Genomic DNA, 11193 nt, shown 5'->3' on the forward strand with positions numbered 1-11193 from the left:
CAAATCTAACAGCAAAATCCACACAGGAGGTATTTTAAACCTCTCCATCATCACAAGTATAAAATGCCTACATATTTACTTTGGTGTGATTTCGTCTTTATCATTTCAAGTTATGCAAAACTCTTTTGTGTATTTTGCTGTTAGATTTGCTTAGGAAATGTGAAACCTTCACCCAATCACAAACCATATACATTGCTCCATTGTCTCTTTTACACTGAGTCTCCTACTGAATCCAAATCATCCGAGGAGAGAGGGCGATACAGGTCCTGAAAGATGAAGTGTGGTACAGATTTGTTTACTTGACTTTCTTGGGTACCCTGTCGCTCTCTTAGGAACAACACAGAATGGGCATCCTTGGTTTCTAATATCATCACACTTTTTAAAACCACCAATTTTGAAAACAAAGAAAGATAATTGAAAAACCATCTAAATAGACAAAACAGTGTTGATTTCAACTATGGGCAAGACAATGTTTGACCTACTCAGTAGCGTTCGCCTTCCTTCTTGCCCAGTTGAACTTTATGGCCCCAGAAGTCAAGGCCAAATCTGCTTCTCTGTGTGCAGGCAATTCTTCCTTGAACATTTCCTTCCCATTCTTGGTAGAAAAGGAGCATGCTTACCTCACAAAATAATTTATCAGGAGCCCCAGCTGGCATTCAGCAAATTCTGGTCACAGAGCAGCAACTCAAGTGTTGCATTTGCACATATTATAAACCCAGTGAACATTACCTTTTTAAAATGTTACGTTTGGATAGCAAAAAGAATGTAAAATCAACCCCTTTTCCATGCCTTCCCAATGCTCTTTCCTGGTTTCCCTAGGAACTCACCCATCACAGCCCCTCTTCTCTCCCGCCCCTCTCTGCTACTAGATCTCTGTGTTGGTAGCCAGGCAACAGGCTCAGATCTGCAGTGTCTACAGTTGGCTTTATTTTATACCACCCACTCCTCACATCATCTGACTGATCAAATAATCTACAAAAGTCAGTGATGTGGGAGGATAATGGGGAGCTTCATTCAACCTACATAACACAACACATTTCTTCCTGATATAGAGAGAAATAGGACCAAAAGAAAAGTTCACGGATGGGGAAGAGCCTCTAAGATCTGCTTCTGTGACCAGTCAAATGCTTCTAGACAGCAGTTTAAATCACTGTGCTTTGGAAAAATAAGGTGGTCACTTGGTACATGGTCAGGAATGTGTGTATAAAGAAAAATATCTATCAAGCAGATTTATTGTATGACTCTTCTAAAACGTCAAAAGAGGTAACATAAAAGTAGTATTTTAAAGAAAGAAAAAAATTTTGGTTAAATCATCATATTTAATATAAGTAAAAATATAGATTTTCCTATTTGTAAAGAAAGCAGCCAAATGTTTCAATATTCCATTTACAAAAACAGCTTATATTCTTGTATTTTAAAATGGGCTAAGAAGTATGTATGTTTGTATGCATGTGTGTGTGTGCATTTGTGTGTATGTGTATTGGGCAGGGGGTAGCCAATTCATTTTCCTGACCATGTTGCTAAGCAACACAGAAGGGGAAAAAAAATAGAAGTGCTACTGTTTTTCCAATTTGCAATAAGAAGAGTTAATTTATTCTTTGAAGTATCTTCTTTTAGCACATGCCATCTTTCACTTATTTCAGTATTTCCTGCATAGGAGTACAGCCAACCATTTGAGAAGAACATTAACCAAATTTGAAACAGGATCAGTTTTTAGGGACATTCTAGGCCCATTTTAACTGGGAGAGGTTATTTGATGCAGTTGCCTACACACCAAGATGAAAGCTCTTCTTGCTAAAGCAGCTGGGAATGTCTCCATGCACTGACATGGTACATGGATGGAGGATGTTCATTTCTGGCCCACATTCAAAAGCTGAGAGACTGAACCATCTTTAAATATATCCAGCAGGCTGCTCACAACATGTGCTTAATAAATGTTTTCAGATGGTGATAAACCCTTTGTCTCCTAAAGCGAATGGAATTGTTTTTTCTTTCAAGTACAGTGTTCACACTGGTAGTGGATTGGCAAAATGAAGCCTCTGTAAGAGAGCCATACCTTACAATCCTTTCCCAAGTGCTGGAAATGTTCATATATAAGCCAATGACCACACAGCTGGATAGAAGTTTTCTGCCTTAGTTTGTCAAAATCATAATGAAGCAGAAAATACAAAGGTCAGAAGAAGCAAATTTTAACTTTGTTCTGCCAAAAAAGGGATATTTGAGCAAAGCTTTACATCTCCAAGATAGAAGTCTTCACAATAATCAGAAAGAAGCTCGTGTCTACAGCTGGGATTCTCTTAATCTCAACAACTAAGTATGAACAAAAGCAATAAATCCTCAATATGAATTTAATTAGCTCAAAAGAGATTTCTATGCTAAGTGTACTATCCAAAGTATAATTGAGAGAGAGAGAGTTCTCTGAAAGAGGACCCTTCCTGTGCTTTATCTAATGGCTATCCCTCCCTACAGATTGGAGTCTTGCCAGGGAACCTTTACAAGTAAAGAGTGATTGCACCAATACTTTCTCCATGCAAGGATAAGCTTTTAGGAGATTAAATGATTTGGCTAATTCTTCTTTGAATAGTTCACTAATGATTCCTATACTTTAAAATGCCAAATTGGACGTGGCTAAGAAGAAACCATAGTGAAACACTCAAATAGAACTAGAAAAGAATTCTTGGATTTTCTATGTGGAAAGAGGTTCTTTGTTTTGTTTTTCCAATTAAGACCCAGGAAGGAAAACAGACTTATCTAAGATAACACAGTCATTTAGTGGAAAAGTTGATGCCAAATCCCAGACCTCATCAAATAATCCAAATAAACTAAACCTGACGCCAGACAAATCAGTGGAGAAATATAACAAAATCTGATATTTGGTGCGACAAGCTCCAAAGGGACTGGGGACAGACTCTCCTGCAGGCCTGCCCCTACCACACTCACATACACTTTCACATGGCAGATGGTTCTGGTGGCCTAAAGACATGAACTGGGCAGGAGAGTTAAAGAGAGGGGCTTCCATCTTGGAAGAAGCTTAAATGTATGAAACTTAAAAGTCTCATTTTAAAACACATAGTAAAAGAAAGCAAATTCAAAAATCCAGTATGTGAGCACAGTAGCCACCAAGGAGCCCTTGCCTTATTAAAATGTTTGGTGAGCACCATCATAAAGTCTGCTCAGTGTGCACTCCCTCCCTAAGGGCCTTCCATGCTGCACCTCTCTGTACCCTCCTCTGAGTGCCCTCTCCCCTCCTCTTATTCTTGCCTTGGTATTACTAGAAAAGACAGTACAGGTTAGGAGGAGATGAGAACAGTAATTCTTCCATCCTGAAGAAGAAACTAACCCTCACCTCCTTCCTTAACATGGGAAAACTAATATTGTTTCCAGTGACTTTTTCCTTTGGTATCCAAAGTTGACCTATTTCTCCATTCTTACACAGCAGGCTAGAACTAACTGCAAGTACGATGGAAGCAGGTGCTCATTGTGAGTTTCATTCACAAAAGCACGTGTCACGCGTGCCCATTCCCTGCTCCATGGACTCTAGACTGCTCTGGGCCAAAGCAACTCTTCACTGAGACCCTTCCTTCCTTTAACAGCACCTTTTATTTTCCTGAAGGGGCTGGTAATCAATCATGACATCTAATAAAACTCATTGCAACTCAGGAAACTAATAAACCAGTGCTCAGAAGGTCTGTGCATTCAGAAAGAAAAGACCAGGGTATTTAAAAGTGAAGCAACAAATGAACATTCCTTTCAGGTTAAGATTTGGACAAATTTACAAAGAAAGTAAAACCCCTGAATTCTAGTTAAATCATAGCAAGAGTTAAGTGACCCCCTGTTGATTATGTCCTGCCTCTGGTTATTACCTAGAGACCAGTGGCACAACTGCCTGGCATCCATGCCCTTCTGCACCTGGGCTCAGACAGGTCTTAAATGAGAAGCTTGCTTTTTTTCCTTACCCTCTGCTTCCGCAGGCTTCCTGGGCTGGTGGGTGATGGGCTTGGAGACTTGCCGGAACGTGGAGTAGAAAGCTGACTACCAGGGGTTCCATTAACTAGAAATACAAAAAACCACACAGAAGAACATGTCAGACTTTAGAATTCTCATCTTCTCACAGCAATGAACAATTATAGTGGGGCATCTGCTAAAATTCCAGACACCCTTTTATCTGAATCATGAAGAAAAGCCTTGGGGTGTAATCTTCTTCAGAAATTCACTAGTTTGCTAATTCTGTGTTTGAAATAACAGTGGATTACATAATAATTTTTAAAAATGTAGTTTTCACAACTTTTCTGAAGAATTTATTAATGAGGCTTTCAACTGTGTCAACAGAGATTTTAGAAACTGTTAATGTCCTGAGACATTTTCAACAGTATCCATCCTTAATTCTTTAGTTTAGCTGCCCAGTACTACCCAGTAGTAGTAAACAGTAGCTCAGCTCATAAGTGATATTCCCAATGGGCTGATAAAATGCTTGTAGATCACTGTATTTGAATAAGTAATAACTCATTGCTGGGGGAAGTTTCTGTATCCACTTGTGCCCATTCACCTGTCCTCCTCCAGCCTGATTCTGATGGACTTGCCTCAAACAGGACAAAGTACTTGGCCACAGACTCTAAAGAACTCCTCACAGTCTGCCTCTGCTGCCATTGAAAAGAAAAGCTGCTCACTAACAAGTTCAAATCAAGGGAATTCCAACCGATTTCTCAAGAGTTGTAAACACCATTCACCAAGCTGAATCAAAGCCACAGAACTCAAGCAAGCAATTCTTTTCTTTAAGTAACATCATCTCCAAGAACAGATAAAACACTTTAAACATGGTTTTATAAAGCTCCATAAAGTCACCTCTATGTTACCTGTAAAAATGACAACATTACAGTACAGTCCCACAAACCAGTGGAGTGGAATTAGACAGGAGACACATACATGCCAGAGGGTGTATACTAGCCACTTTGCACGCGAGAGAGTGAGGAAGCATTTTACTTACCTTCAATGAGTTCTAACATGGACACAGTCTTAGTATTTGACCTGACAATATCAAGAGGCAAAATCTCTTCTCAGCACTAAGCCGAGCACCAGCGGAAATGGGAAGCGGTTGGATTAGTTAAGGATAGCTAAGGCTGCTCTCAGAGCAAGCTGAATGAGATGCAGAATTCATCAGCAGATGCCTTTTCTGCGTAAGGCTGACGTCTTCCAAGCAGCAGAGGGAGGTGCAGGTTCTGTCTTAGGCTACATCAAAGGTGTCAATTAAGCCTCATGCCAACACAGAGCCCCGGCAACCCCCCTCCCCGGGACAACACTCACTCCCGGAAGCCCAGCCCTGTCAGTACTTTGCACTGAATCATAATGAAGTGCCTCTGGGGGCAAGAGACCCAGTGACTCATTTGAGAATCCAAATGACAATAATCTTGTAAAGCCTGGTGACTACCAGGTAATAAGGACACCCTCGCAAAATTCAGTGGCGAGGTACAATGTTTATTGATTTTCACAAATAATGTTTTCACAAAAGCTTATGTTCCATGAGAGTAGGAAGTTCCTTGTCTTGTCATCTCCTCAAAGACCTTAAAAATGTCACATACCCCATGCTGCACTAATTTGTAGTTCTGTTTTAGAAATGTATTGGGTGAGACTCCCTCATAAAATAATAATGATAATAATAAAGTGGAAAATTATATATACATATGTATGTACATATTTTTTTTTTCAGAGTGAAATAGAAAGCTGCAGTTATTAACTTGCATGCTATAGTCCTGCCTATCGAATGAGCTTCATGCTAGGGCCTTAACACACACTGGACTTCCAGTCAGTAGACTCTGAAGGAAGTGCTCAGAAATAGGCAAGCACTAAAGCCTTGTGGGCAGAGGCAGAATCTGCAATAAATTAGGGAAGGGATGCCCTGATGATTGGCTGGAGAACACATTTTATGAATATAGCATATTCTTTACCCACTTCTATTCTACTTTATGTTTTTATGTCATACCTGAAGACTTGGAGAAGATTTGGGGAAAATGAATGAATGGGAAAACAAACAGAATATTAACAATTTTTACTTTGGGGACTCAAATCAAGCTAATGGGAAATGGAGAAAAAGAGAAAATGAACTCTAAGAAAATAACCTTAAGAATATGTTGCTTTAAAAGGCAAAACAGGGGGCCAGCAGGTAGTGGTAGTTAAGGCCTTGGATCCCACATAGCTGACACAATGGTTCAACTTTCAGACCTGGTGGCTTAAAAAACGCACTGGGCAGGTGTGTGTGCATGCCCCAAAGCCCTAGAGGGGCATGGAGGTGAAGGAATTGCTGTGTGGCCATGCTCCCTGCTGGCTGATTTCTCACTTTCCCTATCTCTCTGTTTCTCTGATGAGCATACATACACTATGGCAAAAATCTACAAAAAAAAAAAAAAAAAGAAAAAGAAAGAAAGGCAAAACAGGACCAGCCAGTCACTTGACGGTTAAGGTGGTTGGATCTCCCATAACCAAATGCACAGTTTCAGTCCCGGACTCGTCATCTTAAGAAACATGCCTATACATGTGTGTGCATGTCCAAAATCCTGAAAGGAATGAGAAATGGAGGAAAAGGGATTGCAGCGTGACTTTGTTCCTCTTTCTCTGTCTCTTTCTGGCAAGCACATGTGCCCTCTGGCAAATTTTTTAAAAAGGAAGAAATAAAATAAGGAACTCATACTTAGTAAGTACCCGTTATACCTGTATCCTAATTTATTGAGGACTTATTTTTTATGTATCAGTTAATATACTTGAACCGTTCACACACACATATATAATATATACTATTAGGTCATTGGGAAAGCTATGATGTGCTTTTCTATGCAAAATGTGTCATGACTTTCCTGACAACCCAATAGTATACACACATATATTTTACATACACTCATATGTATATGCATATGTGTATACTATTGAGCTGTCCAGAAATTCATGATGCATTTTTGCATAGCAAAACAGAAAAACACATCATGACTTTCCTGACAACTAATAATATGTACATATGTATATACATAATATCTCATTTGACTCAAAATAACTATATGGGTAAACAATATTATTTCCCCCCATTTCAGGGAGGAAATTGACACAAAAAGATCATGAGCAACTTGATATGCAAATATGAGGGCAGAACACAAATCTAAATCCAAAACCTGCACTCCTACCACCTTCTTCATCTTATTTTTTTTAACTTTCAGTTATAGGATTTATTTTGGTCCATAAAATTGAAAGTCTAAGGCATTACTAAAGGAGAGAAGAGAAAAACATTTTTTTCCATTCTTTAATGATGCTAGTTAATGGTAAGTCTCTTGGTAATATCCTTTCTCCAACATACGGTTTTCTGATATTATCACTTAGTTATTGTAACAGTATGACTCGCTGCTGCTATTGCTGTGGCCAGCAGATGGTGTGGTGGTTAGGTGGTTAGGGTGCTTGAGGTTCACAGGGTTGACTTTGGTTAGAGTTGCAGACCTGGTGGCTTGAAAATTGTCCTGGGCGCATGTGCGTGCATGCCCAAAATCCCAAGAGGAGAATGGAGGAGAAGAGGTTGCAGCATGGCCATCCCCTCTGGGTGGTGATTTCTCACTTTCCCTCTCTCTTTGTTTCTCTCTCTCTCTCTGTCTGTCTGTCTGTCTGGCAAGTACACCTGCACTATGGCAAAAAAAAAAAATCTTTAAACTTAAATAAATATTCACTGTTACTGTTCCTATTCAGTTCCAAAATCTCTTTATATGCTTCCATTTAAAAACAAGGACAATGATTTAAAGTGAGGACAGGTAGAAAAATGTAAAAAGGTCTGATCAAAAGACCTTTTTTTGAGGGGAAGCAGCATATCATTTTGCAAACAAGGGGCTACTTTTATTTGATGGAGGTCAAAACCCATCACTGATACATTCTCTTGGTGATGCCACTGTTGGGCCAGCAGCTGGACCCTTTACTCCGTTATTGTGATAGCCTTCTAGCCTACAGAAAAACCACAGAACTAAACTAGTAACTATAATGAAGTATCTTGAGAGTAGAAGCACTGGGTGTTGCTATTTGAATCCTAATCATTTTTTTTTTTTTTAGAGGTTTTTGCTATAGGGTACCTGCGCTCACCAGAAAGACAGACAGAGACAGAGAGATAGAAAGCGAGAAATCACCTCCCAGGGGGGATGGCCATGCCACAATCCATTCTCCTCTCAGGATCTTGGGCACACATGCACACGCGCCTGGCATGATTTTAAGCTACTGGGTCTGGGACTCGAACCACAGTCGACTACATAGAGTCCAGCGACATAGCCATTACGCTAACTGCTGGTCTCCTGAATCCTAATAATTGACAGGGTCAGGTTGGTTTATACCCTACAGAGAGGACAATGAAGTCAGCCAAGTCAAGCAGGGGAGGACACAATGAAGAAAACTTGTCCCAAGTTGAGGTGACCACTTATTTTAGGGCTGGGAATAATAGGAGAGGGAGCCAGTGTGATGCATGAAGAGGGCAAAATAAGTTAGCCTAGCAGAGATGTGGAGTTGGAAGAGGGAGAGCATTATGAATGAGGATGGAGGAAAAGGTAGGGACTACAGAGTATGCAAAACTTTAAAATTTATGTTTCAGAGTTTGGTTTTGATCCAAAGGGCAAGGAGGAGATCTGGAATGATTTTAAGCAGAAGACATGGGATGTGATCGTATTTGCATTTCCCAAAGCTCTAGAGCTCTTGTCCTGTCAAGAATGGATTATAGAAATAATCAGCAAGAATCTCTCTCAGAGAATGTTGAGAAGGTGGGCACATTTAAGGGTCCTATGGTCAGAGACGATAATGTAGCTAGCATAGGATAGTACAGTAGAAGGTGGAGATAAATGGAAAAATTCCAATGAAATTTAAGAAGTTTAAAATCCTAAGACCTAGTAATTGATTAGTAGATGACAACGAAGATTGAAAGGGAGCAAGTTGGGTAGGACATGGAGAGTTTGTACATGTTGAACTGGAAAACCTTCTGTGGCATCACTTCTGCATGAAGGTTGGTGTCATTTTTTCTATTTTACTTGAGGAAACTGAGGTGCAGAGGAGTAACTTGCTCGAAGACAAACAGCTGGAAGGTGGCAGAGGCAGAACTGGATCTCAGTTATATCTTACCTAGAAAACTACACTGTTCCCATGAGTGGCCTGTCCTGGCATCTCAGGGCATGTCCAGAACTCTTGTCTCCCTTCTACAGGGCTAAGGACATCTAAGTTTCTCTCTCTACCACTGGGCCACTCAGACTTACCTCTTTTATGTAAAGCCACTGAGCTTAGTGCTATTATTGGCATTGCCAACTTTCTGGAAAAATAAAATTAAATGCCAAACCAGTCATTTAAGATCAAACATTTTGGAACACAACCTGCCTGAAAGTTGGGAATGGCCAGAATTTGTCGGTCAGAGGTCTTTTCAGGCTATTCCTCTGGACCAACCCGAAAAACATTAGCAACTTCTTGAAATGGTGTTCACATCCAGAATGCAGTACACACCTTACTATCAATCACTGCTGAGATAAATAATTTTCTTTCCTAAATTTGACATAGGTATTGAGTTCCCTTGTTTTTCATCCTATAATGCAAGACATACCAACGAGTCAATATAAAGAGTTTTATTATTTACTTAATGGAACTTATTAAAGTTCAACTTACAAATGACATTCTTTTTCCAGTGGCCTATTTTAAGTAATTCTGTGTCTTGAATGAGAAACATTCAGCTTAATATGGTTGCTGTTCAATAGCCAAAAGGTCTAACAATTCATCATATCTGAGGCCACTAAACTCTGAGTTAGTAGAGAACTCATTAGAACAAGTCTTATCAGGGGATCAACAGCATGTATTGGTTATGACACACGGTGAATAATGCTCCTCACGAAGAATCCAGTTCTATCCTTTCCTTCATTATTACAGACAGACCCTATTCTTTTCCTACTAATTGAAGTCATGAGCCCAGGATACTATATACCAACCAATCAGTACCTATAGCACATACTTGATACACACTTGACTTTTTTTTGAGAGGTTTTCGCTATAGGGCGCGTGCGCTCGCCATACAGACAGAGAGAAACAGAGAGACAGAAAGCAAGAAATCACCCCCCAGGGGGGATGGTCACGCCACAATCCCTTCTTCTCCATTCTCCTCTCGGGATCTTGGGCACACATGCACACGCGCCTGGCGTGAGTTTTAAGCCACCGGGTCCCGGATGCGAACTGTGGTCGACTACGTAGGAATCCAGCGACATAGCCATTACGCTAACTGCTGATTCCCAGATACATGCTTGACTCTTACTGGTCCCTGTCTCTAGGAAGCTTTTCATTAAATATGAAAGTTACTAATAAATTCTAGAATTTGGAAATACTTGAATTACTTCTACTAATCTATTGGTCCTTTTACAAGGGGTCTTTCATGACAAATGTATATTATGAAAATACTATGCATAGATTGCAAAATGTTTTGCGCCAAAATAAACTTCTGTTTTTATTACATTTTTCCACAAATTATTAGATGTCCCTTCATACATGACTTCAGACTCTCATGTGTTAATTGAGCAATCCATTTGTGAACTTGAATGGTTTCCTCTTTTTTTTTTAGAGAGGTTTTCGCTATAGGGCGCGTGTGCTCACCAGACAGACAGAAAGAGACATAGAGACAGAAAGCGAGAAATCACCCCCCAGGGGGGATGGTCACATCGCAATCCCTTCTCCTCCATTCTCCTCTCGGGATCTTGGGCACACACGCACACGCGCCCAGTGTGAGTTTTAAGCCACCGGGTCCGGGGTGCGAGCTACGGCCGACTACGTGGAAGTCCAGCGACATAGCCATTACGCTAACTGCTGGTTCCCAATGGATTCCTCTCTTTACAACTGGATTCATGAAAGTCTCAGATACTGGGCCTGGCAGGTGGTGTGGTGGTTAAAGTGTTGGACTCCCACATGGCCAACTATAGTTCATGTCCCGGACCTGGTGACTTGCTTTCTCACTTCCCCACTGCTGTCTCTCTTTCTCCAGTCAACTTACAAAATAATAATAATAATAATAATAATAATAAATAAAATAAATAATTCTTTAAAAATATTCTCAGATATCTAAATAAAGCTCAGTGTTCTTTGTGTCTCAAACTGGTTGTGGGATCAGAGAAATCTCCAAGCAATGTTAGCTAATCAAAAGATGAGCAACTTTTGGGACATGATATC

At 40.2% G+C, this 11193-nt stretch overlaps 1 protein-coding gene across 4 annotated transcripts in view; it reads right to left on the bottom strand.

Annotated features, from left to right (window-relative positions):
- Positions 1–11193, bottom strand: part of DCLK1 (doublecortin like kinase 1) — a 387346-nt gene that overhangs the window by 83046 nt on the left and 293107 nt on the right. For 2 of the 4 annotated variants that reach the window (XM_006158451.1, XM_006158452.3), the window contains exon 5: positions 3957–4051. In XM_006158451.1, coding sequence (XP_006158513.1) covers positions 3957–4051 — 95 coding nt within the window. Of the gene's footprint in view, positions 1–37; positions 267–3956; positions 4052–4984; positions 5161–11193 lie in introns of those variants that run through there. The other 2 variants (XM_006158453.2, XM_027775699.1) reach the window with 2 other exon arrangements.

Source organism: Tupaia chinensis, unplaced genomic scaffold (assembly GCF_000334495.1).
Source record: "Tupaia chinensis unplaced genomic scaffold, TupChi_1.0 Scaffold000597_1, whole genome shotgun sequence".
Classification (NCBI taxonomy): Eukaryota; Metazoa; Chordata; class Mammalia; order Scandentia; family Tupaiidae; genus Tupaia; species Tupaia belangeri.